The sequence below is a fragment of the Echeneis naucrates genome, chromosome 14 (assembly GCF_900963305.1).
Source record: "Echeneis naucrates chromosome 14, fEcheNa1.1, whole genome shotgun sequence".
In the NCBI taxonomy this organism is placed as follows: domain Eukaryota; kingdom Metazoa; phylum Chordata; class Actinopteri; order Carangiformes; family Echeneidae; genus Echeneis; species Echeneis naucrates.
This window is the reverse complement of record NC_042524.1, coordinates 19,512,967-19,540,751: the sequence shown is the minus strand read 5'-3', so window position 1 is coordinate 19,540,751 and position 27,785 is coordinate 19,512,967. Positions and strand designations below refer to the sequence as shown.

The 27,785-nt window shown below is 40.9% G+C and overlaps 2 protein-coding genes across 3 annotated transcripts in view; both read left to right on the top strand.

Annotated features, from left to right (window-relative positions):
* Positions 1-361: 361 nt before the first annotated feature.
* Positions 362-6,754, top strand: msantd2 (Myb/SANT DNA binding domain containing 2). Of its 2 annotated transcripts, XM_029519612.1 has the most exons (5): positions 362-793; positions 3,111-3,399; positions 3,468-3,531; positions 4,140-4,888; positions 4,919-6,754. In XM_029519612.1, exons 1-5 carry the CDS (start codon positions 362-364, stop codon positions 5,059-5,061), a joined length of 1,677 nt encoding a protein of 558 aa, XP_029375472.1. In that variant the 3' UTR covers positions 5,062-6,754. The 2 variants fall into 2 exon arrangements, with proteins under 2 accessions (XP_029375472.1, XP_029375471.1); XM_029519611.1 differs by having other exon boundaries at positions 3,111-3,366; positions 4,140-6,754.
* Positions 6,755-10,466: 3,712 nt separating this feature from the next.
* Positions 10,467-27,785, top strand: part of esama (endothelial cell adhesion molecule a) — a 55,279-nt gene continuing 37,960 nt past the window's right edge. The window contains exon 1 of the mRNA XM_029518821.1: positions 10,467-10,857. Within this exon, the coding sequence (XP_029374681.1) occupies positions 10,791-10,857 (67 nt within the window). The 5' untranslated portion in view covers positions 10,467-10,790. The remainder of the gene's footprint in view (positions 10,858-27,785) is intronic.

Sequence of the window (27,785 nt, the reverse complement as noted above, 5' to 3'; positions counted from 1 at the left end):
TTTTCTTTACGGGGACATTTAACACCTGTAAAACAATTCTGTTAGTTTTGACTGAACCGGAATTGAACATGTCATGTGAGGTACAAATTTCACGTCATCACTGAATATCATCGCTTAGTGTTGAAGTGACACAATGCGTAAGCCCCAGATTCAGCTAAACAGGTGATTATTGTTATTATTATTATTTTGTTTGTTTGTTTTGGATTTGTTTGTTTTTTTACTTGTTGTTTGTTTACCTGAAGCCAACTTTTCCAGGTTCCACCTTCGCGCCCCTCTCGATCCACGCCATATTTTTCCCTGCGCTTTCCAGCGTAAAGCACAACGTCACCCTCCCTCCCCTCCCCTTAGCAACAGAGGCAACATGGCGGCGTCCAGTAACGCGGAGCATTCTCCAGAGATATCGACGCCGTTAAAGATACCGAAAACCGAGGTGCCATCCCCCGAGTCGGAGGATTTGAGTGACAGTAATCAATACCACTCCAATCCCTCGACACCAAACCGCTTCTCGCCTTTGAACGTGGGCTCAGGGACAGCGGGCCGGACGGCGGCCTCATCCTCTTCCAACAGCTTCACCGCTTGCCGGGGGATGTCATGGACCCCGTCGGAAACGAACGCCCTCATCGCGGTGTGGGGCAACGAAAGGCTGACAGAAGCGAGGATGCAACAGCTCGAGGTCGCTGGTACCGTGTTCTCCGGTAAGGCCCCCGGTCCTGCCATGTACGAGCGGGTGTCCAGAGCCCTGTCGGAGCTGGGATACGAGAGGACCCCCTCCCAATGCAGGGAGAGGATGAAGGTAAATAAGGCTGCGACGAGACGACAATGGCCAGGAGGCGGAATTTCCACCCTACATCACTTGTGGCTCTGATGCCGGCCTGGAGCCGCTGACAGCTCCATTGTACTGAAGCTTTTACACACATATAACCACAGAGAGAGAGGGGGGGGGGGGGGTCCACACAGAAATCCAGCCACATTCCCTTATACCATACTGCTGACATGATATTTAGCTCCAAACCACCATAGTAAATCACACACACATCTTCTCACAATATCCACTTTACACTCTGATGTGTTGTCGGAAGCCATGATCCCATGATGCTAAACAGAAAATGTTCCTGTATCAGGGTGGAAGCTTTAAACTGAGCAGGTATGCATAACCACGTCTTTATCTTAAAAAAGACCAGCCATAGCTTGTGTCAAATATTCTATGTCCAACATTTCCCCTTGGCGCATTACATTTGAATGTACAAAATGTGAATTTGATTACCAAAAAGATAAATTAATAATCATATTGGCCTACACATCCAGTTATATGATGACTTTTCACATAATATACTTAGCTCTCCAGGTGTGGTCTCCTGATGTCCTCATGTACCAGTCTGTGACTTCCTGACTCAAAATGATTTTCTTCTTCCATCTCTAAAATGTTTGAGCTTCACTGTGCATCATGGCTGTTTTCACATCCATCTGCTCATTGACTCATTGTGAGTTTTCTAATAAGGCAGAGGAAGTAGACTTGCAAGACTTACTAGCAATGTTTATTCAAAATCATAAAAATGGATTAATGATCTCCTCAAGGTAATGCCAGATTATAAAAGGTGATACTTTTTGCAGAAGTTGAAGAAGTTTTTGAGGAAAGCACTGGACCAGGTTTACGTGTCTATTGTGGCAATGTGCCAACTTCCAATGTCACAGTTTGAGTTGGTCTAACCCCTGTAGAAACAAATGTTTTAGACAAAATAGTTGCAAAATTATGTGGTCCTTCCTCCTGTCCCTTCCTTTCCTTTTCCTAAAGTCTCAGATGGTGGTTAGGCATGGCTCTCATCCTGATGCTCCTCTCATTCAGAGCTGAGACAATTCTGTTTATATCTCAGGCCATTCCCTGGGGCCTCTCGCTCTGTTTTTAGATTGTAATTATTTCTGGTGTTTTGTGGATCGTCAGAATATATTTAGTTTATTTTGATGCTTGATTTGCACTCGGGGGTGTTGCTTTAGCTCATCCACTGGAATGTTTTGGTACTGGAAATGACATAGTGATGCTGTGTCACATCACAGTAATAAAAACCTGGGAGTTAGTGTTAGAATTAATATTTCTACTATCATTTTAACCATGGTCAATTACTGTGGTTCATTTTATTCATGTCATTTTGCCCACAGCATCAACTAGCAAAAGAGTTATAGGTGTAACGCGTGGAAAACAATATGGGCTTATTTTGTGCCAGGTAAAACATAGAGAGGACCATCACAGTGCTCATGAGAATTAGTGGGTATAAGATAGTTTCTTTAAATGTGAATAAACCTATTTACACTGCAAGCAATGCCCAGTAAACTTTCATTTATAAGGAGCCTGTTCACAACAGAAGGCACTTCCCCAGTGGAGCAGGTCTGGGCCTTCACATTATAAAATTATTCACAGAGACCAAACAGTTCTTACCAAGAGAAAACACTTGGCGATAATGCCGAACAAAAACCTTCTTTTAAGAGCCAGTAACCTCAAGCAGAACCAGACTCTGGGTGGGTGGCCATCTGGTGTCTAAGTTGGGTCGAGCCAATGTCCATCGTTTTAGTTTTTTCAGAATTTAGGAGCAAGAAATGTAGAGACATCCATATTTTCATAGCATTCAGACAGGCGTCTAACCTTGTAATCTGACACCACATACATTTGAATGTTAGCACAACAGGGAAAATGAAGGCCATTACTGTAAAACCTTTGGCCAAGAGGGGAAATGTAGTGATATTAAAGGGGATCTGTCACTCTCACCCTTTTTCCTCACTCACTCACCTTGCCATTCTCATCCTTACTGTCCATGTTTATAATGCAGCATGTACAGGAAATGTATGGTAAGCAGTGATATGAACATCACAACAGTGTGAATTATTGAAAATGGATCTGATTGATTGGGGCATCATGATATCCAACATGCTGTAGCCCATAGCCAGTCAGACATATGAAAACTAGCTCTAAGTCAGCAGTTCACGAAGCTTTGTAAACATGAAGTGATGCATCTACTCCTTTGGGACCTGACTGTGAGTCACAATAGTGTAAATTGAAGTATTGGAGGAATAGCGTTTGTTAACATTGTATGACCAAGTTCTCCTCCTAATACACTCAGACTCTGCGGCGCTGCTACAGCCGTGTGAAGGAGCATGGCATTGGCAAAAGGAAGAGCAGCTACACCATAGAGCAGCTGGAAAAGGTGTTTGGTCAGGGAGGCTGGGACTCCCAGAGCTGTGCCCCTGTACTAATCAACAGCAGTGGGCTGTATCAGGAGATGGAGTCTGATGGCAGCACCCTGGAGGACTTCTCCCAGGAGGACTGGTGCAACCAGGTGCTGGACTCAGCTTTCCAGGAGGGAGACATGGAGGCTGGTGAGTTTGTTAGCAAGCAGCAATCAGATTGTAGTGAATGGCACAGGGATACTGCATTTCAATTAAAGTTTGTACTTGTTCTTTTTTTTTTATTTCTTCAGAAGAAATCCAGGTACCTAAAGCAAGAGCTCTACAGATTCAAGCAGAGCTCTCAGAACAAACGCAGTAAGTCACAGAGATCAAGTTTGACTCTGTTATAAACCCATGTATTATAAGAGTCATTATAATTCAGTGCTATATAACAGTGTAATTTGTGTGAAATGACTCTGAATGGGATGCTGCAGTTATCTTTTTTTCCACTGATAGAGCTAAATAGCACTCAAATCTGTGCAGAGCTTTCTGCCAAAGCTTCTTTCCTGGTGTAGCCACTGGGAGTCGCCAAAGCCAGAATTTCATGTATCTTATGTATTCATGGTCTGCCACTGTGATGTCAGACGTTAGTGTGTGAGCAACTGTTTTGAAGCCTCCAGTTTGCAATTTGGCCATCTTTGTTTTTTAAATTAAAAAACAAATATTTTGAGGAGAAGGTGGCGGTGAGGAGGAGTGAAGGCTGGATCTGACCTGCTCTGTACTGTGTCCTGACCATGTGGTACACTCTGTGGCACAATTGCACAGTAGCCACACCCCCATTACAGCTACTAACATCAGCTAACAACTGATAACAGAAGTATTTTGCTTGTTTTGTGTGGCTGCACACATTTTATGTAACACTTCATACCATGGGGAATATATATATTCTTTTTTCCTTAATATATTTCCTGGATTCTTTGCAGAAAAAGGGACATAATGCAGACCGTGATGCGCATCCTTGAGTCAGTGGAGCTAAAATGGGAGCACTTCCAAACATGGACTGAGTTCTCCCGGCTGCATCTCTCCAACAAACTTGCCATCTTTGGCGTAGGCTACAACACACGCTGGCGTGAGGACATTCGATACCACTATGCTGAAATCAGCTCACAGGTGCCACTGGGCAAGAGACTCCGTGAGTACTTCAACCCAGAGAAGCCAGAGGGCCGTATCATCATGACCAAAGTTCAGAAGATGAATTGGAAGAATGTCTACTACAAGTTCCTGGATATTACCATCAGCGAGGCGCGCTGCCTGGAGCTGCACATGGAGGTGGACTGGATCCCTGTGTCCCAATCCAGGGCAGGAGGATGCAGCAGAGGCATATCCCACTACCTCCTTCCTGGGGACATCCCCAAGGCATATGGACTCTATGCTGTTGGCTACGCAGCCACACCATGCTGTAATGACACCATTCAGACCTTTCCCCAGTGTGACACTGAAGACCATAGCTTACCTCAGTGCGAGTCAGAAAATGGGGCTGAAAGTCAGGCTGATGGAGAAGGAGCAGGGCAGAGTGACAGGACTGGGGCTAAAGTCACTTACTGCTATTTAGGCATAGCCGAGGATAGGACCATACAGCAGTGCCTGTTCCAGCACTTTCAAGGCTCTGGCAAACACTACGTCCATGGTGAACCCTCCGCTGTGACACATTTCCTGCAGGAGAACTGCTGTAGTGTTGCCACGAGTCAGAATGGGGTGGGAGCTGAAGACTCGTCTCAACGTTTTTCTATTTATGTAAAGTTCATTGAGGTGGAGCTGGACTTCCTCTCAGCAGGGTCCCTGGTGGAGTGCCTCGAAACTGCTGTGGGTTATTCCTTGAAATACAACAACAAAGAAGCATCATAACCACACACTAAAACAGTGTTACTCATTTGTATTCACAAAATATAGTTAATGAGTGTTACAGCCGATAAGGCAACATGACAGGTGACCAGTTCTATTTCAAAGCATGGATTTGTGCAAGAGTCTGGCATATTTTTGCAGTCGTTTCAGTTCCTTGGAACATACTTCTCTTTAGATCCTTATATCAAAAAGAATGACAGCACACAATATGTCAAATATATTGTATGGAAACATGGGAGCAGTAGCTTGATTATCGCAGAACTGCAACATTGAAGAAGTATGTACTTATTATTTTAGGCTAATGTGCACTACAAAGGTTTCTGCTGCTTGTTTAGTGTAGATAAATATTGCCTCATCAGGGAGAGTGGGGTTGGCAAGGTGACTATTGCAGTATGCATTTGTCTACCTCAGTATGATGTAGCAAGGCAGCGAGGTGACCACAATGTGTATTTATTCTTAAACTGCCTTTAACTCTGACAGTTGAGGTCTGGACCTGAATTCACAAAGCGTCTACGAGTAACAGTGATTTCTGTCTTGTGTGTTGCACGTGTATCTGGGCTGCAGCTAGAGATACCTCTATGCAAACTAGGGACAAAAACAAAATAATCAGAAATGTTCAGAATGGATAGCTGTTTACCCAGCACCCATGTACTCTGCAGCTCCCCCCAACACAGGAGGACTTTGTGCCAGTTGGGCACTGGCTTTTACTGCCTTTGGGCTTGGCATATGAACTAACTCACGTGGCTCCAGGTGGATCTCTGGAGTAAATAAACAAAACAGAAAATGCACCAGCAGAATAAAAGATAACACTGACTAATGAAAACACTTCACAAAGCTTGTTATGGCTCAATCCATAAGGCTTGTAACAGCTACAGGCTATTCAAAGTCAAATTTATTGTCACAGCACAGCATCCTTAGAAGCTTCTGCTTTTCAGCTACACCTACATCTAAATGTTTCCCAGTCTTGTGACTCTGTTGCATGATCTGTTGTAGCTCTAATATACATTCAGATTCCTGCACAAGTAAAATCTATTGAATTAAAATGTGTCTGCTAAATACTCTGATCATGTTCTTCTGGTGTCACTTTACATCCAGAATCACTTATTATACACTCATTATTTACTGGCGTGTGAATATATATATATATATATATATACACACACACACACACACACACACAAACACACACACACCCATCCATCCATCTTCATCTGCTTATTCGCGGTCAGGTTGCAGGATTGTTATATATAGCCAGTACATTTAAGTATCTCTAGCTGCAGTTGTGGGGTTGTGTGTGTCACTGTATAATTGTGTTGCCGAGTTGACAAGCACCTTGCAGATACTGGTATCAGTCTTGCGTAACCCATAAAGGCAGGTGTTTGTGATTATCTGCTTGCATGTATGTCTGAACCAGGCATTGATCAGAGACTTTGAGTCAGGTGGAGGCTATAAGCTGCAGAGGTTAGCTAACTTTTGACCAATAATCAAACTGAATTCTTTCTAAACATAATTCCTGAGGTTATGTGCAATGTGCCAGGAAAGACTGTGTAAAGAAAAATCAAATGATGGAGAAGTCCTTGAATCTATGTATATGAAATCTACCATATATATCTAAAATATATATTTAAGATTATCAATGTTCTTTAGCATTCCAGCTTTTGCAAACTTGCAATGTTCATTTGTTTGTGAGGATAAATATGATATTTTCTATTTTATTGGTTGACACTATGTCTTGTATGTGATTGTTTTAAAGTCACTGTCTTGTATGTTTACATGTTTGAAAAACAATAAATGGGGCACTCACTGTTATTTGTCACACAGTGGAGATGGGTTTGTGAGTCTTTAACTTCACACACAAATACACACACACATAATGTGCAGTGTATTTTAACACTGTGAACAAAGTGATTGAAAATGCTTGAGGACAGCTGGCAATGTTGCATATTTTCCTCTACATTAATGTAGATGCAGATTAAACCAGTGGGTCATCAAATATTGACATCATGTGTTGTAATTTGATATCACATATAATAATGTAGACCAAAAGCTGTAAGAATCACAGAGTTAGATAAGAGTTATGTGCTTATTCCTGAGTTTTGAGGTGAGTTGGTGTCTCTCTGACATCCTGACTCAACAATCTGACCTTTTTTTTTTTTTTACAACCAGTGGAGTTTCCCAGTGATGGCCATTTGTCATAATGCAGATCTAAGGCTCTTCAGCTCTGGTTTTACTCTGGTCCTCTCTGACCTTTATGCACTTTCATATACATATATAACACAGCTGTATTCACTCTCTTCTACCTGTTTCACCTACAGAATCTAGGTGTTGCTGCTTAAATCACACAAAGGACCCAAAATGTAATTCTGTTTTTGATCAACAATGTTCTTCTATTTTCAAGAGCTTTAATCCATGGATAATGACTGATGAATAGATTAGGGGCTACTTTTACAATCAGATATACATCTCATCATCTAGGGCTTCAGGCCTCAAGACCTTTTACTGTGACCTAAATACTGTTAGAGCAGAGCAGTGAAGCATGTCAGTAGATCAGTGCTCCAGAGGAGATGTTTCCATTCAAATGGTACTTACTGCTGCAAGTGAAATCTAAGGCTGTCATACCAAAAAATTAAAACAAACTGAAAGCACACCCATACACTAAATCCTTTGTGTTTAGTGCTGAGTAGGAAATGTTGGCATGATCTGCAGCGATCACTGCCAACAGCACTGAGGCCTTTCAGTGTGTGGAGTGGTCATTCAGACCTAAAGGGTGTAATTCCTTCATGTGTCCAGGAGATGGACACAAACAGCCATGGTGGAAAATCCATATAAGGTGGGAAAGGATTGTGATTTGACATCACTAATAATATCAAAGCCAGTTTAGAAAGGTTTTAATATGTCAGAATATAAAGTCACACAACTGACAGAAATGCAACGTGAGTAATAATGCTGCTGACCTTTAATAAATAAACATCAGGAGACATTTTTCAGGCTCTTCCACAAACTACAGCATAATATGACTTTAACCTGAACCTAGAACAATATTGCATGTAATCACAATTAGATTGAATAGTTCAAACACATAGAAAGGCTTGTACTGTGTTAACCACCCCTGTACTTATCGAGCCCTTTTTTATTAATAATTTATGTTACATTTCCCATTCACTGTTTTATTTACATTTTAGGTGCAAAGTATTTTGAACTTAAGAGAGGGAGATTGGTCATACATAATGGAAATAAATATTTAATTGTACCCTGCAGTTGTATATTCAACGGCTGCTATTGTTCACAATGAATGTGGATAGGCTTTTATATATACAGGAGAAAACAGGATTTTGGTCTGCATGAGGAAGACATTCCATCATCCACAGATAATATTAAATCAAAAATTGTGATATTTAATTTTGTGGTGTAGGGGTGAATTCTTTAAAAAATAATTGCCCCTGTCAACTGCAAACCCTGAGCTGATCAAATTGACCTCTACACAGGCCCTGGGTGTGATCTATAACGAGCCAGCAGACAGAGCAGGAGCCTGGGCTTTATACGGTATCTACTGTATCTGGGACAGAGATGATAAATGCTGTCAAGCAGTGATACTTTTACAGAGGTTCAAGATGATTTCACACATTCACAGTGTAATCTGAAATAATCTGATCAAAAACCCCACAGGCTCTCACATTGTGTTACACATATCCTTTTGTCACCTGCTTTATTCTTACATTTGCCTAAAAGCACACCTAGCTTCCTCTTTTCTTTATGTTTCGGTCAGTCAGGAAATGTTACTTACTGATGTACATTAGATCGTTTTTCTCAGTGTGGGATAAAATATATTCAACATGCTCCAAATATTATGATGAAATGACTGGGCTGTGATCCCTCCTAGAAATATTTCCAAGGTTTAAGGTATCTGCCCTTGCTCTCTTTGCTTAGGTGTGTATATACATCTTAGTATTTGTTTGTATACTGTACAGTTTATACAGAAAGACTTGCTGTATTATGATACATGTCGGCAGCAGCAATATACTGATATTTGTAGCGGCTAGGAAACAGCCTGGCCATTATCCATCATAACAACAAATGGATGTGACATGTTGTTGAGAGCTGAACATTGAGTATGGTATTTGATCAGGAGTACAGATGAGGGGAAACACTTTGAACGTCATATATGTCATTGGTTTTTCATTCTTTTCTTCTGAATTTATAATTTCTTTTGACAGAAAATCTCTAAAACTAAAACAGTCAGAAAACATTTATTACTTCTAGGGTAACTGAATAGTTTGTACCATGTTTTTTGGCCTTCAGGTGTCCAGTTTAAAGTTTGACTAGGATTTGTTTTGTTAATTTGAATTACACCAGATTAGTCTGGCCGCCAAAATTAGCCTCGCTGCCCTGCTCAAATAATTTTTGCACCAAAATGAAAACAGGCTTGTTTTGACAGCTTTTCCCTGAATGCAATAGATTTCTTCTGGGGACCCCGATGCAATTTACAACATAACAAATTTCATCCCCAGAGGAATTGGACCCTGCTTCTTTGGATTTAATCACAGACATAACCTTTGTTCACCTCTCATAATTGAGCAGTCCTCCTGCATTAGCCTCACCCTTGTTGCTGAGGCAACAGGGCAGCGTCAGAAAATGAAATAAAGGGTTCTGACCACATCAGAGAGCACAGGTCAGTCCATATTTTTACATCAGGGGGTGAGCTCACCTTGGGAATTCATGTCAAGCTGAGTCCAGTCCGTTTCTCTGCTTTCAGACACACACCTTTTCACACATGATAGAGCAGGAGCTGCAGACTGGGGGACAGGATGAGGCTTTCATTGTGAAGCTTTGAAAATAGGCTTATTCTGAATGCCCACACCCCCTTCCCCCAGGGTTTTGCAGACATTTCAGCCATTGGAAAATTATATCATGAACAATTATTTTAATCCTCATAGCATTTTTGGATGAGGCATTCGAGAGGCATTTCACTCTCTCTTTTTTTTCAAAGCTGTGTGATCTTCTCTTGTTTGTCCCATTTAACACTCTGTTGCATTGACTGTAACAGTGCACCTTACATCTTTTTAAAACAGCAGAGGAACTCGCTGACAAGCTGAAATCAAACCCGACAGCATGCACATTGTTCACTCAAACTAGTTTGTGCACCTGCACCTACACAGCGAACAGGTGTAACCACTTTCGTCAATTCACACCATACATGTAGAGAAATCCCGGATGTCCCTTAATTTTTCTTTTCAAAATAAAATCTACACCTACATTCAATGAATTCGCCAAAGAAGTCTTCGCGCACAGCGGGTTTTATTTTGAAGCTAACAAACGGAACGCTTTGATAATGTTCAACAAAATATGATGCTGAAGCCGTGCGCCCCCCTCTCTCTCTGCTGTATGCCTATAGCTCTCTCGCCCCTCTCTCTCTCTGGAAAGGACACAGCATGACAAGTTGCTGGCCGGTGCTTGTGTCGACAAGGAGGGAAGTGCAGATGCGACACAGTGTGAAGAGGAGGAGACGAAGAGCGGCGGAGGAGCACCGGTGTCGGAGGAGCTGATCTTTAATACAGGGTCAAAGCAAAGTCAGGACAGAGAAGGGGATATACCTCACCTGAAGTGTCCGTCACCTTCACTACGCTGCAGAACTCCAGGAAAACCACTTGACAGACTTGAGGAAGTCACAGAGCTCAAATAGAAAACTGGGTGAAGGACACTGACGCACTGAGAAGTGAAAACTGTGCATCACGATGGACGGCTATTCTACTTCTAGGAAACTTACTTTGCTCTCACTTATCTCGGTGCTGGGCTTCTCAGGTCAGTGAACGCCTTATTTGCTAATTCTTGATCATCTGTGTGTCGCCGGTGTTCATGCACACCTCTTTTGTTTTGTGATTATATCACAGGTTTTTGCAGTGATGCACATAAAAAAAAAACGTGAAGTGGTCCTAAACTGTGAGCCAAGCTGGCATTCAGTCAACATTTGAACTGCAGTTTTAAATCAAGTCTCTGAGCTGTGTTTTCAGCTCTTGTAATGAAATTACCTGCTAGTCAGAATCACACCCTGATCACCGAGGGCAAGATGACAGAAAAGGTGTGCTTCTGGAGGTTCTCTTCTGTATTTTTGCCAGAGGATGAAGGGATGGATTTAAAGCTCAAACACCTGTTTGTTTTTCCACAGTATTTGAAACAAGTGTGTTACACATGATTATGTCTTCCAGGGAAGAATAATCCCTTTATAGCTGCTGCAACATTGGCTCAGCCATCACTCTCTCTAGCAATGTATTAAACTCCTACTTTCACTGATAGCTGTACAGTACACGCAGCCTACTTTTCCCCTGCCATCTCTTTGATTTGGAAATTGGGGCACGATGCAGCTGCACAAGGATTTAGCGGATGTTTTAAGAAATGAGAAGTTCTAAATGATTTATTCAGGTAAAATTTTCAGCAGCTATCCTGAGGGGAGCATCATTTCAGTTTTACAGGAAAAATATTAAGATTAGTCAAGGTTTAAAAGAGAAAAAAAGAAACTTGACAGAAAATCATCCTGCTCAAATATTAACATGTTTGTTTTTATTAATGTGGTCGGTGTCAGCTCAGCCCTCACTTTCAACACAATTCGCATTTTTATTGGGAGATTAAGATTCAGATTCAACTTGACTTATCTCACAAACCTCACTGCTTTCAGCCGACTCCATCTGCCTCAGGTAAGTGTATTTTAGTTCCAGGACATGGGCTGGTGACCTTTGGTCTGTGAGACACTTATGCAGGCAGAAGCTTCACACATTGTTCAAATTTGCCCATGTGTAGGATCGTTGTTGCCTAAACAATCACTTGCCAAAAGCCAATCTCAGGTTGGCATGTTTGAAGGAGAGAAGGAGGAGGAGTATAGCCTGGAAAATGCTACCTTTTCACACCCAGGTTGAGACATCTTTAAGGCCTTTTCAGTAGTGATTTAAGGTGTTTGATTGAACTGGCATTTCTGTCACCTGGTAATTTATCTGCAGTTCTAACTGCAGACTGTGATTCACTGTCTGTGTAACAGGACAATATAAGCACAGTAGCTGACCCTGACCCCTGGCGTTTAGCTCACAATCAGTCACCCTGCAGGTGTGTCCTGAAAACACTCACTGGTCAAGACAGAGAGGAAATATTCATGAATAGCAGCCTGCGGCAACAGGAAAACTGTGTGCACCTTGAGTCCCTGATGGAGCTGAGTGGGTGGGGGCAGGAAGTGAGCAAACGCCAACTGACAACTTTGTTCTGTGTTTCAGGTAAAAATCAGTGCTGTGGAGAATATTATTAGACTGTCCACATCACAAAAAATCCTTGGGTTACTGTAGTCATGTGCAAAATAAAACCCGTTTTTGTTCCAAATTAAGAGCACGTCTGACCTTTGACTATTTGGCTGCATACTGCATTTGCATCCACTACCAACAGTTTTGACACACTTTCCTATTCATTTGAATGAGAGAGTGTGTCCATGCTTTTCACTGATAGTGTACATTTATGGAAAATTTTGACTGACTGATTCCCTGAAGGTTGAGTAACAGCTACTTAGAAAAGTGACCCATTGTTTCAAGGAAAATTACTGAATGTATGGAAACCCTGCAGGTGGAGTGAAAAAAGATTTCTGGTGATGCAGTTCTCTTTAGCTAGACATATTCTGTAAGCAGTTCAGAACAATTTGGTTTTTATCTAATTTTGCTCACTTGCATTTTGGACAAAATGAAGTGCAGTCTTTGGTCTTTATGTTAACCACAATATTGTGAGTTCAAATTCAATTTTACTGACCTGGCCTATCCCTGAACTTCTCCTTGTCTTCCACTCAATTTGTTCTTCTTGTAGTTCTTCTTCCTACTTTAGTTTTTCTGCCAATAGTTCACTGCACTTCGTCATCTTGTGAGCCCATTAGGATTGTGTCAGTAAGGCTGTGTTTTGATCAGCTCATTTGATTACATTACAATTTGCTGATTTCACTCAGTTCAGTTGGCTGGATAACTAATTATCCAATGTGTTGATTGATTCAATTAATTTTCCCTCCTGTAATCCGTTTTTAAAAATTGCATTCAGTAAATGTTTGTGAGATGCTCCTATCACTGTATTTGTGGTTATGTTTGGTTGTTCAGAAACATTTGCGAGGACACTTACTTGTTAAGACACTGATATGTTTGCCAGATTGGTTGTAAATGGTTTGAGAGATTGTATTGACACTTACTCACATCAAGGGGAAATCTGTACAGCCTCTATTTTTAGATGCACTCTGCTCCAACAGAATGGGCAGTGTGGAAAGAGGAAAGCGATGCTTTTTCAGTCCTGGCATGTGTGTGTGTGTGTGTGTGTGTGTGTGTGTGTGAGATGTAAATGCATTTACATGAGCAATTCATAATCTGGAAGATAGGTGTACTTTATCAAAGGCCAGTTGTTCATGGCTATAGTTTATAAACTGTGCTTTATCTCTTATAACCAACCCTACAAGTGCTCTTCTATTCTGGACACACCACCTGCCAAAAGAACATCTTCATTTGTTTTCCAGGTGGGTTCCACAGTGGCCTTTACTTATTTAACAGGGTCAATCCATACGAGCCTCAAAGGCTTAAGGGGCAGAGGAGAGCCATGGGTGCTCTGAGAGTGAGTTTTACACCAATGTATTATTTTAATACATGTCCACTAATGGCACTGACCCCTCCCCTACACCGCTTTAAGTTTGGCATACTCATTTAATCTGTATGGTATAGGGCTGGGTGAAATGGAACAAAATCCTATCACAATATTTCACGTCAGTCGATACCGAGAGTCGATATATCACAAAATATATCAAATAACTATTTCTGTCAGGTTTAAAGGTTCCTTTTTTACCCTTATGTGAGATATGACGCCACATTAATATTGTTTTAAATGTTATTTATTTTCTGTCAGAGGTTAAACATATGAAATGTGCTACAAGCCTGGTAGAACTGTATTTCAAATAAATAAAATCATTATATTATAAACTAAAATCATCCTTCTGACCAGTCAAAAGCTTCCAGGTTTTACAGAACACAAACTAGATTCTTTGCTCAGTTCCAAATAAATAAAGTAGATATACAAAATAAAATGTATTTAAATATATATATATATATATATATATATATATATATATATATGTATATGTGTGTGTGTGTGTGTGTATATATAAAACCCAACTACCTCACTGTATGCTTTGTATATGTTCAAACTGTTTTACATTTTTGGGAAACAAACCCACAAATAAATAGACAAAAAACATTCTGTACATTTCTGACACAATTTGCCGTGCACGCTACTCTGCTTCTTGTCGGATTTTAAATAGTCCAAATATCCCCACACTACCGAATTCCGTTGGAGTGTTTTCTTCGCTGTTACTCGTCTTAACATTTTCTGCCATTCTCAAGTATTTCGCTTCTCACGTACTGTTGGCTAAAACATAAGCACGTGTGTTTACGTTTAAGCCGGCTGCATCACCTTCTCTCCGTATGTGTCAACCTATCCTGACGTGTCTGTAATTCTATTCCAGCTGCGTGATTGGCTTGGAACGGCGCTATTCTTATTATCCTTGGCTGGTCGTGTTGTCTGTCAAAACACGGATGGAATGCGTTCTATCGACCACGTCTTATATTTCTATCGAGGAAAAGTCATTATCGTTTTATCGCCCAGCCCAAGTATGGTATCATGGCTTTATTTCTCTTCTCTTCCGTTCCCCATTGACACGCTGATAACCCGTCACTAAAAATATATTAAATCTAATGATATTGGCAAATGGGTAGCACGGCGGCAAAGTGGTTAGCGCTGTTGCCCCATTTGATTCTCAGATCTGGGTCCTTTCTGTGCGGAGTTTGCAAGTTCTCCTGGTGCCTGTGTGGGTTTCTTCCGGGTACTCCGGTTTCCTCCCACTGTCCAAAGACATGCATGCTTGGGTTAACTGGTGACTCTAAATTGTCCGTATCTCTGCGTGTGAGTGGTTGTTGGTCTCTGTCTCTGTATGTTGTCCCTGTGATGGACTGGTGAATTGTCCAGGGTGTATTCCGCCCTCACCCAATGTGAGCTGGGATTTGCTCCAGCACTCCCCACTACCCAGAAACGAATAAGCAGTAGATGATGAACAAATGAATGAATGATATTGCGAAAGGGAGAGCCATACAACTATGGCCTTATCTCTAATTGCCAATTGCTTAGAATAATACAGTGGTAAAGCCCTTTTCCACTTTATGCCAGGATTACAGCATTTTAAAGCCCACATGTATGTGTCCCCAGCAACTGGTACAATTTTGATTTGAGGACGAAGATTGAGGAATTCATCAGTACATACATAATCACAGAGACATACAGCAGTGCATTTGTCCCTTCTCATTCATTCAGTTTGCTGCCCAATATGTAGTCCGTATAAGTGTGCCAGCACGTCTTGTAATCCCATGTATTTACACCCACTGGCACTCTGAACAGGGCTGCACAGGAGGACAAGAACCTGAAGGGAGATTAGTTCAGGTTGAGCCTCACACTAATGGATAAAAAAAAGACATCACTGTGTGTGAGGCATCTGTGTGGTGTGGGTCAGGAGGCAGAGCGGTTGTTGAATAATCGCACAGTTCCTGGTTTGGTACCAAGCTCTTTCCGAGAGTGCCACAATGTCCCAGACTGAGCAAGACAAGGAAACCTACCAGCTCCTATAGTGAGCTTTGTCAGTGGCATGATGCGACATGAGACACTGTTAAATGCTTTGAGAGGTCGATAGACTAGAAAAAGTTATGTAAATAAATAAAAATAAAGGAACTCTTTCTTCATATCCTGTGAAGCCTCCTCCCTTTGTCAATATGTTTAATTGCCTAAAATGTAAAATAATTTCCAGCCACCATTCCCCAAGTCATTTTCATTCACTATGCACGTCTTTGTACTTGCTTTGTGCCTCTTTATGGTTAAGTACAACCATTTGCGGCCATTCTTCCTTCATTTGTTGCCAATTTTTAATCCCTGTGTTCATTTGCATTTTTTCCCTTTTTATTTGTCATTTAGATTTTTTTGAGGTAATTTTGCTCTCCTTCTGTTTTTGGTGTTCATTTAGCATTTTTATGGTTATTGTGGCTGATTTAGTGGCTGAATTTTCCACAATGATAGTTAATAGTCATTTAAAACAGTGGCTCTGGCATGTGCATCGATACGTCAATCTTAGTTTTTTTCTAAAAATACTGTAATTAAGCAGGGAGTCATGTAAACACATTAATCTAATTACATTACCTTAATGAAAGTCACATTCACTGGATTAACGCTTTAATTAAAAAATGTGGAGCACTGCAGTATTAGCTGCATTTTTAAAGGCTACTTTGACCTCTTAAGACCATGTTCAGGCTAACCATTAGAGGTTTGACTCATGCCCCACATTCAATGACTTACTACTATTTTTAAGTATATACAAACATCTTTATTTTAGTCTCAGAGTGGCATAAACTGTGGGAAAAAGGCATAGGAGTAGCATATGTAGTTATGATTGTGACATGTTGCAGTGAGATGTGTGGGTGTGTAATTGTAAATGCATGAACATTTATTAAAGTAAGGACAGAAGAGGGTTAGGGTTAGGTAGCAGAGGTTTGCAGGTAAAGATCAGAGCCCTTGTCTCATTGCCAGCCCTTACATGTATTTTAAACGTGGACGGGTAGATGTGTTGGACGTCTCCGTCTCCATCCATTGACCAAGAAGGAGGAAGGCCTTCCACTCAGGGTCATGAGAAAGTCACTGGGTGACTTTCCCAACAGTCAGCCTGGCCTAGGGACTCTTAAAGGCGCAGACTTGCATACTTCCTTACTTCAGCTATCTCCTTTTCTGTTTCCTCACTGTCCCTCCTCTTCACCTTAAAAAAAAAAAAAAAAAAAAAAAAAAAAAGAGGCAGGCATAACCAGCTTGCATAGATAGGCATGGGCAGAGTGGCTGAAAATAGGCATTACTCTTTTTTCCCACATGAGTGACTGCGCCTAGACAGATGCCTGCAAGTTCTGATACAAGTCTCTTGTGGACAGTAAAACATGTTTTTGTGCATTGTTTTGCATAAGGGCAACCAACATAAACAGAGCTATTCTGAGCTGATGTTTGCCTCTGGACAATAATATTTTTATGTATATAAATAAATACAAGACATGTGGTATATTCATAGAGATATTGAGACATGGCTCTGTCATAAGTCATATTCATGACACGTGCTGCTGAGCAACTCACAATGCATACCTGCTTCAACAACCTCAAACTCTACTCCTGTAATTGCGGTTGCCCTAAGCCAGGCTTTAACAGTACACTTGCTAATGAGTATTTACAGCCAAGAGAGCCACGTGAGAATTATCAGGTGGCTCTTTAGGCCAGTCTAGATGCTTTGCTGAGTATTCTCAGCCTCAAACCAGTTTAGAAACCTTTTTTCATAACTACCTTTGGACTGAGTATAAAAGTCACCACGCATGTAAACTGACAAATGGTCACTGAATTGGTGCTGACATCAAGCACATAGTAAGTTAAGCCCAAGTGACTATCTGAAACCTGTCCACATGATCAAAGTTTTCAGTGATGAGAGATCAAATTTGAAACTTAGGTGGGATGTCAAGATAGTTTTTTTTTTTTTTTTTGTGTGTTTCTTCTTACTGGCAAGATTTGTTGTAAACTCAGATTAAAATATTCCCAGTGTGTCTGTTTGACCTTCAGCCACATGACAAGGCTGATGGGTAAATATCAGATATATCAGACATTACCAATAGATGGCTTGATTTTCAATTAAATGCATGACTTCCAATTGTGATTTTGCTTGAGGAAGAGTGCACAGATGTCTTAGTCTTTCTTCCACTCAGCATTCAGTGTAGAAGAATATCAGGGTAAAGCCATTTGAAGACTGAGAAGAATCAAGTGTGTTTAAAATGTGTTTGGGGAAGAAAAATAATGCAGCTTGCTTCTTTCAGTGCAGTTGACAGATGTTACAGGCGCAAGTCAACAGCAGCCACAGCCACACATCCTTCTGACCTGTCCTTCAAAAAAAAAAAAAAGTTAATAAAGCTGTGGACAGACGGGAATTGAGGGCATGGGCTTAGACAAGATAGGCTGTGTTAAATTATTCTTACTTGGAGGTACTTAGGTGGGGGTGGGGCTTAGAGCCTGATGCACTTATGACTTATGGGATACTGACATAATCCTGGTTTTCTTCTGGATGTGTTTGAACAGCTCATAATCACACACAGCCAATCAAAAATCCATTTGTGAGGTGCCTGCTGTACAGAACAGATTCAGTAATGGGTGTATTAGCATTACATTCAGTGGAGTCAGATAGAAAAGCTGCCATTGTGTTGCTTTCCTGCTCCAGTAGTCGATTAATAATAGTAGTCTCCTTAACAGTGAAAGGAAAGTGTCAAAAAAGATTTAGATTTGTGATACTGTTGGGCTCTGGCATGTGCTGGATTATAAAACTATTAGAAATTGGCTGGCACAGTTTACCCACACCCTGTCCCTGTTAATAAAAAAACACATTAGTTTAGTAACAAAGGGGTTTCGTTCAAAGTAGCGTCAGTTGTCACATTAACAATTTTCACTTGCCTTCAGCTTACTTTTTTTAGCTAAATTACTGGTGAGGCTTTTTGGTGCTGCAACAGTATATTTTGTGCTTTTATAAAAGACTGCTGATACAAATCCAAAGATTTGTAGTCTAACATTTCTTTCAGCATTAGAAGGTTGTGGGTGGCTTTATTAAACAAACAAAGCTAGGTAGCAGTAGTGGTGGAGGCACAGGAGTGTAGGCAGAGTTATTTATAAGGATCTATTTTTCACAGCCATATTGACCTTCATCATTATTATTATTATAATAATATAATTTTTTTTTTTTTTTTTTCATATAATGTTTGGTTTGGATCTGTGTGAGTGTGTGTTTTAAATCAGTGCAGCCAAATGTTTTAGATTATTGTATTGTTTGCTGGGATGCAATGGTTGGTCTTTACCCCCACTTTTCCCATGACGACAGGATCAGTTCCTGTGATGAATCATACCCAAGCCAACCTCTGATGTCATCAAGCAGTCATCCACTGAGCTGAATCATACACAGGCTGACACATCCCATCTCTCTATCAGTTACTACACAACACTTGAGACATGCATTCAGTGTGTGGTCTTTGTTGTGTCATTGTCACAGCACGCTAATAAGCCAAGTATTATCTTATATTACGAACTAACAATAACATTTCTATTGTATCAGTGTTGCTCTTCATTACAGCATTGGTGAAACACCTCCAACTTAACTAGTATTTGATAGTTTAATTTAAGTTGAGTGAACAAAGAAGTTGACTCACTTGTATGTTATTATTGCCTTATATTAATAACTATCTAATTGTAGTAGCAGTGAAAAACAAATTTCAAATTGAAAGCCAAGTTAGAAAACCAGGACTCTGCTCACATGACTTTGCAAGGTATTGAGCCAGCGTGTCACGTCCACATTTACAAGTACACAGAAAGCAGCAGTCATTTCTTTCATCAACCCCATCACTTGTTCACACCTGTGGGCTGACAAACTTATTCTTTAACATTAGCAAAAGTATAATCGGGCCAGAGAGGGCCAGATGGAGGAATTGTGTCTGAGGTGGCAGTGGCAGCAGGCAGCTATGTGGAAAAAGTCATTATAGTCACACTATTAAGCTGAGGCCTACGGGGCATTAGAGCTGCATTGGTGTTATTCAGTGAGGCTGAACGAGTGAGGAGGAGACAGGTTTGTGTTGCCTATGTCCTCCACATGGCACCATTTATCTGCAGTGCTATCCTGGAAGTATGTGTTAAACAGAATGAACACCATAGGTGTAATTTTGTAAAGAGACAGACCAGTGTATCAAAGTATGGTCAAACAACTTGTCCTTAATGTCAGTACACAAGTCTAACAGCAAAAAGTAAAAAAAAAAAAAAACAGATAGATTGATTGATTTGCCCTTTTAAGAGACGTTTAAGAAAAATCTTCTCCTTCTTAGTGCTTTTAGCTTCTTTGCAAAGTTAGAAAGTCTGGGCAGGAAAGTTGAAATTGTGGATTGAACTGAGTTAACATAAAACATCAGGGTAAGATCTTATTTGTAACATAATGTTATTTAGTCTGTGAGTCACAGGTTGTAAAAAAAAAATATATCACGTTTTTTACACTTAATGAAACATAACATAACACATTTTAATTTTTATTGAAGAAATTAATTCAGATAAAGAAAGAATGAAAGAGTTGAACCAAGCAGACATAGTTATTGATAGTAGCGCTAGACATATCTCCAAACAGGATCTGTGGAGCTCAGCTCAGTCCCAGGGATAACCAGTTTGGTTCTGGCAAGTCATTGTTTACTGATTCAGATCTTGTTCTGCTCAGCTGTTATGATATAATCATTGTTTTGGCTCATCAGTTAAAATTGTCAGTGTTTAATTTTAGAGGATAAGAGAAAAGCCATCATTGGGTATGGAGTATATAAATTATATTGTAATTTATTTTTTAAAAAGATTTGGAAATAAATCCCTTAAGTCCTGCTTGTGGCAGTCCCACCCCTCCAGCATGTCTCTTTCTCCTTGGGAGATTTTTGTGGTTGTTTCAGACTTCCAGAGTACACAGGCATAAAGAGAAAGTAGCGTAGGTAATTTAATTGGGCATGCATAAACCCCCATGGAAAGTGTTTTGCTTCACATTTCTGACCATGGAATTTAAAAAAAAAAAAAAAATAAATCCCCCTTCAGCCTGAGAGCTCGCTCTGTGTGTTTTGCACTATTAATTTAAGAAAGAAGAGCTGTTGCTATTTGTTCTTTCATTTTTTCCATGGCGCACACACACACACACACAAAGATGTTCTTCACACTCATAAGGATGTTCCTATCGACCACCATCACATCTGATTGTTGTATTGAGATAGCTGATTTAAAAGTATCCTTATTAGACAGCCAGGCCAAGGTGAAAAAATTGCACCGCCTAAAACTCCAGCAGCAGACTGCTCACCTCAGCATGATTTGAGCATTGAATGAAACCAGGGTTTTCTGCGCCCTCAGTCCTTAAAGTCCTGTGCACACCAGTACGGAAAACTGGGTCCCTCCCCCCATCACATTGTCTCGAAAGCTCAAATCTTTGATGATCCACAGGGCAGCACCTCCTGTCATCTCAGCACTGTCTGCAGTAACCATTCCTCTGTTCCTTCCTGCATCAAAGAGCATTTTATTAAGAAAATGTGCAGTCATTGTGTATTGGCAGAGGAAGCCTAAATCATCTCTTAAGAATGGGCCACCTTTTGGTTCCCCCTCTTCTTTTTCTGCTTTCCCTGTGTCTTTTATCAGCAGTATTAAATCTCTGTCTCCCCTTCTTCTTGCTCCATGCAATCTTCTTTTTCTCTTCATCTTGTCATGCATCCCTCCTCCTCCTCCTCCTCATCTTCATCCCATCTCTCCTGTGGTCTGCAACTCCAGGATCTCATCAGCATCAGTGTCTTGGGTCAGCCTGGAGGGTTAGAGGACGCCAGCTGTTTTTTGTTTTTTTTTTTTTTTTTCCCTCACTGCACATATTATGTGTATGTATACTGCAATGCCTCATTTCTCCCTTGAAGGCATTGGATGAGGGACACAAACATACATAACATACTGTGCCACTTTTAAGCCCCACATTTTTTACATTTACTCTTCATTCTTTCAGATAGTTTCTCCCTCCATTTCACTCCCATCTCCACGGTTCCCTCTCCCAGGGTGGGGTATGTATGTAAAGTAATAGCTTATCTATTTTTCTGTCATACACAGCTACACTCCAGAGAGAACAGTTGATGTCAGTTGATGTCATTATCTCCGATAATGACTTGGAGGTGCAGAAAACCCCCCCACCAACCCTACCACCCCCAACCCGTATTACACCACCAGTCCTCACCATGCTCCACCATATACAGGATAATTGCTATTTATTGAAAATATCTCCCACATTACTCCCCTCCCCTTCTGCTAATGCCCCATCAGTCATGAGTTGATACATTTTAATATGCTTCTAATATGCTCCTTTTTCAATATGCGGGGGATGGGCTCTCTCCCAACATTGTCATAATTAAATTTCTTTTTCTTCATTTTTGGTCCAAGTGACAACAGCCCTCAGAGAAAACATGTTCACCATCATCAGATTAAGAAACTTTTAACAAACTATTCATACAGTCTCCAAATTAAACAAGTCTTTGTCCAAACCTCCCAGAAGGAGTGTGACTAGTCTCTGCCCATGTACAGCTTCATGATGTGACTGTGTGAAAGTGCAAGTTTGTTTACAAAATACTGTGTAGCATGTCAACAGAGCAGCAGCTACAGCCTTCACTGTGTGAGGATGTGTGCAGGTACAGTGTATGCTCATGTTTATGCAGCTGAAATAGCCCTTTGCATATGTACATTTTAGTGGTTTGGTTTAAAATGACCCCTGTGTTAAACTTAAAGGACATCCATCGTCATGGTTACAGTCTAGGCCAAATTATGGATATGCTGCTAAAAAGAAAAACAATGACTAGACTGTGCAGCTCTATAAAACCATCCCCTGACTTCCTCCCATTGTAAACCATGGGGCTGTTAGAGGAGATGCCGTCACATGAACACAAGTGTTTTTGTAATGTTTGATCAATGACTGATGTCGTCATTTACTTGGAAGACAATCTCCCTCTCCTGCTGGTCGTTTTCAAGCAGCCATTTCTGTCCACTGCTCACTGAAATTCCCCCAACATGGCGCTGATATCTGCTCCTCTGGCCCAGCTGCTCCTCACATGTAACTATTGTTAATTGTGAGAGCCAATAAAGATCTGTGGCATGTTGAAAGCCTACATCAGTTTCCTTGCGCTGCTCTGACGTCAGCTCTATTTTTCGATTCTTTCACCAAGGACAATGGCATACAAACTAAGAGGTAAACACCAGGCAGGAAAATGTGAAAGGAAATACCAACTATAGCAGAAAAGCAATGTACTGTGTTGAATGTAAGCTTCCTCCTAAATGTCACTGTTGCCTTTGCTGTGTCCCCTACTGAAGCGCTCTTACCCCTCCTTCATTCGTCTGTCCTCTCATGTATCTGAACGCAGCAGCAAAACTCTACATGGGCTCTGATGTACAGTACAGCAGAGGCAAAGACAGGCCCTATAATCTCCCCAGCACATGTGTTTGAAGAGGTGGAAGTCGCTCAACTGAATGCTAAACAGGATCTATCTGGATTAAGTCTGAGTTTGAAGTAGTTTAGCGTTTTGCTGACTCTGTTTCACAACTGGAAATTTGAAAATGCACAAGACTTGAACAGCAAAGCGACACATTCCTCTCACTGTCACAAAAAAAGGGCTTTCTTTTTTTCTCCAGTAACATATACAGAGCCATTCAGCTGACTATCATCATTGACGTTTTAAGCATTCATTAGTGACTGGTCATTATGTTTACTGATTTCCTGAGGCAAACCGTCCGTGAGAGCCCATTAACCTCAGACATTAAGAGTAATTAGGCAAAATGCTCACTTTCTGTGCAGAAATTTTCGCCTGGTGGATTGTGTATGTGGATGTATGCATGACGTCCTGAAGGCATTGGCAGTCTACATTAGAGAGGCAATTGACCTTTCTCTGCTCTATTTTTGAGTTCTCAAGAGAGTTGAGTTACTATGAGCTCTGATGTAGTTTTGTGGAAGAAAAGTATATTAAGAAGAAAAAGGGTAAAATAATGTGGTTGGTTAGTGTTTGGGGGTATTCTGTCAGATGGAATAGGCCACATTCAAATCCACATATTGGCTTTACTGTATTCATGTGTTCTAGACATGAACAAAGCCCTTATTTAATATCTTCATCGCACTGTCATATAAAATGAAAATCCTCGTTTAGAGCTTTTTTGTCCCTCTGTTCAGTCTCTTTCGCTCGTACACCCCTACCAATTCCCACTTTAATCACAGTGGCCCATCCACATTTCCCCTCCCCTCCATTCATGTGCACACACGCAATCACTCACTCATCTTAATACACATCCTCTGGGAGGACGGAGGGCGCAGCTTGTTTTATCTCCAACCTCTCCCTGAGTACCTCCTCCGCTGTTAGTATCATCTAGAAAATAACTTTACAGAATCCGTTTAATAACAGCACGGGCACACACGCTGAGCCCACGGAGGAATACTAGTTCCTGTCTCATGTCTCCTCCTGACAGTACCTGTCAGTGAGCGAGACATCACACAGCAAGTCACAGGAGGAACGATCAGAACTCCCCTTAACTGCCAAAAATTGTCGCTCATCTGTCTTTTACCTCCTCCCCGTGTCAAAAATAGAACCAAGCTGAAAAAAGCCAACCAGGATTTTTTCCTCCTTGTTTCCCTCATTCTCCCTCTTTTTACTCAATGTCCTCAGCTCTTCGTAATTTGCTAGCTGCAGCTGTTTTCTTGGTCAACACAGTACAGTTACAGGTCACCTGACAGAATTGTGTGTGGGCTGTGAATAGTTTCTCCATTTTTCTCCTTGTGAATCTGTGCACCTGTGGAGGCCTTGTGCAAAACAAATGAGATGTAAATTGAGCAGAGTCCCAAATGCAGCACATCTGTGGCAGTGGATGTCAGTTGACTTCTTCTTTAACTCGATCCTTGTGATGTGAATCATGAAAGCAACCCGTGTCCATTGCTGCTGTCCCTGCTGTGGTGAAAGCTGTGGAGCTGATAGTCTTATAATAGTCATCATGTAATAACAAAAAGTGTTCTGCAAAAGTATTGTACATTTCCTCAGACTAAACCTGTGTGACACGAAAAGGTGAGGCTCAGGTGAATGATTTTTAATATTTAGGTGAATGTGAAACTACAGTTTACCTGAATCAAAAAACAGATACACACATACACACTGCTTTACATAATTAAGTGGATTAACTTTAGGTGTGAAAAATAGATCCCCATTAGAGTCAAAAACTTTACAGTGCAGATTGAAAAACAACTCACAAATAACAATTCCATTGTCAAAGCATAGCCTTTTAGTTTAGCCATGTTTTCATAGTGGCAACAAGGCAGCAAATGGTCAGCCCTGTTGACCCACAACCAGAAGGTCTATGGCGTTTCTGTGTGGAGTTTGTAAATTCTCCCCGTGTCTGCATGGGTTTCCTCTGGTTAATCTGGTTTCCTCCCACCATCCAAAGACATCATCTAGTGACTCTAAATTGTCCGTAGGTGTGAGTGTGAGTGCTTGTTTGTCTCTGTCTATCCCCGCTACCCGGAAATGGATAAGCAGTAGAAGAAAAATCAATGAATGTTTTCATAGCCGAGCCTGTTTGCTTAGCATAAGCAGACATATGCACAATGACCCTAACCCTCTCTGACTGTCATTAAATATATACAAAACTATAGCATCATATTTGAATTGAATTTCAAATGTCCAACTCAAAATTCAACTGGATCATGACATTTATAAGAATCATCATCCTATTCATAGGGCCGGGTGCTGCGGCTGCTGCAGCCTACCTTGCTGATCACAGTGAAACACAGCAAGAAAAAACATGAGATTTTTAATAATTAGAACAAAAATAATGAAAGTAGTTTTACCTTTTTTTTTATGTGTCTGTGGATTTGGAATTATGTTGTGGGTAAAATGTGGCATCTTTCATCACTGCACAGAAAATGGCTTATTATCTCACAAAGGGCTGACATTTGGAAACATCTATTGGTTCAGATTTATGCAGAGTTTTTTAGGTCTCCTGGTTTGTGTCTTGTGAAACCATTAGTCCCATATACTCATAAACAAATTTATTTGTTCTCATTTGCAGCATCACTTTGTGCCAGTTTTAGTGGACTGACCATGGCTCCCAGAATGCAAATTTAAGAATCAAAACATGGGGGGAATGTCCGCTGCTTTCCTCAGGGAACATTGTGCTGTTGCTTTTTGTCTTTCATCAAACTTTAGTTTATGTTTCACCATCAATGTTTAGATCAGGAGTCATGTGATTAATTACTGCCACAAGCCACGTTCAGAAAGTGCGATAAGACTGGAGACGTGTTTGTACTGGTGAAGACAACTTTGAACTGAAGTAAACAGGTTCAAACTTATCAACACACACACACTGACACACAAACCACCCAGATCTGATTGATCATTTATCTTCCCTTCAGTGTTTGATAAATGGTTTATGTAAATAGTCAGCAGAGATTGTGCACATCCACGTTAAGGGGCTGCGTTTGAACATGGCCTCTGAGAACCTGCCTTCATTTTCTGAGTTTTACTTCACAGAGCTTTCAAGCCACATTCACCCAGTCACACACATGTTCATACAGTTTTCTACCACCAATCATATTGCACTACAACCATACATACTCACTCCCATACACTGATGGAACAGGCACCACAGGCCATTTGGGATACAGTAACTTGCCCAAGGACACTTGGGCACTTTTTGTTTTGAATCTTACTAGACTAAGAATAAGAAAGGCATTGGTTCCTGGTGATGAGCTGATGAGAACATCAGCTTACTAAATGAGAGTGGAGTGACAGAGTGCACTGAGGCTGATTTGTTCTGAGCGTGTGTAACTTGTACTCAGTGGGCTGATATCCACCCAAGGTTATGCACACTAACATGGTGTGTGACACCATCCAGAGCTTTTTAATAAATCATGAGTCCATGGAGAAGAGGGAAGCTGCTGATATGTTGGGGTATATTGTAATTGAAGGTCAAAGGAATAACAGAATGAATGAAAAGTTTTGTCTCTCCCTGAATGAGCTCACAGCTGGAGGAGGCTCACCCTGTTGGGCGATGTGGGTCATTTTAATGTTCCATTTCACCTGTAGCCTAACTTTACAGCAAAAATAAGCATTTTTACAGTTTGGTGCAAATAGCATTGGTCTCTGTAGCTAATTTCCTTCTCTTTAATAATTGTATGTGGGTTAATTTTGTTTACATTTTATTAAGACTCTAAGTGACAGGTGGGCGAACATATGTTTGCCACACTGGCATTCAACTCTCTGCCGTACACTATCCCACATCTTTGTCTATTTTCGATTAATCAGGTGTTTGCCAGAGCCTGCAACTGCCAGACTTACTCTAAAGTCCAAAACCTGGGTGTGATATTCCAGCTGTGTTTGCACATACACAGAAGCATGCATGATGCAGCAACGGGAGCCAGTACGAACCTGTCACCAGTTTTATCCCACCGTGCGTGTTGCGTTCAGCATTATATAAGGAGTTCCCTCCTAAACTGGAATTGGGAAACTCTTCCCTGTCCCTCTCTTGACTGCATGGACAACAGTTTTTATTTTTTGAAGACACACAAGTCACTAAACTTATTGATGGTCTAAACTGTTAAATCTGTACAGTGGGATTTTTATTCAAGAAGATTTCTAAAAAAAAAAAAAAGAAAAGAAACAAACAAACTAGCATGCCCCACAACAATACCACATTTTTACCAACTGCTGAAATGGAGAGATGAGACAGAGGTATCTCAGGGACACAGAGACTGAATGAGAGTTTTAGAAGAAAGACAGCGGGAAGAGAGGGGCTGAAACAAGATCATGCAGGGAAGATAAAGGAGATTTTGTTGAGAGCCAAGAGGTGGAGGGGAGGGCGGGGAAAGAGAAAAAGGAAGGATAGGGAGAAATTGGAGGAGAGTGAATACTAGTGAAGAGTGCAGCAGATAGAGCTAGATACTGAGCAGGAGATTTGGCTGTTTAATCGAGTCTGTGAGGATTATAGCGGGATTATGTGGGAATTGCGATATAGCAGCAAATTAGCCCGGTAGCTTTAATCTGAGAGGCGGACAAAGCCATAGTACT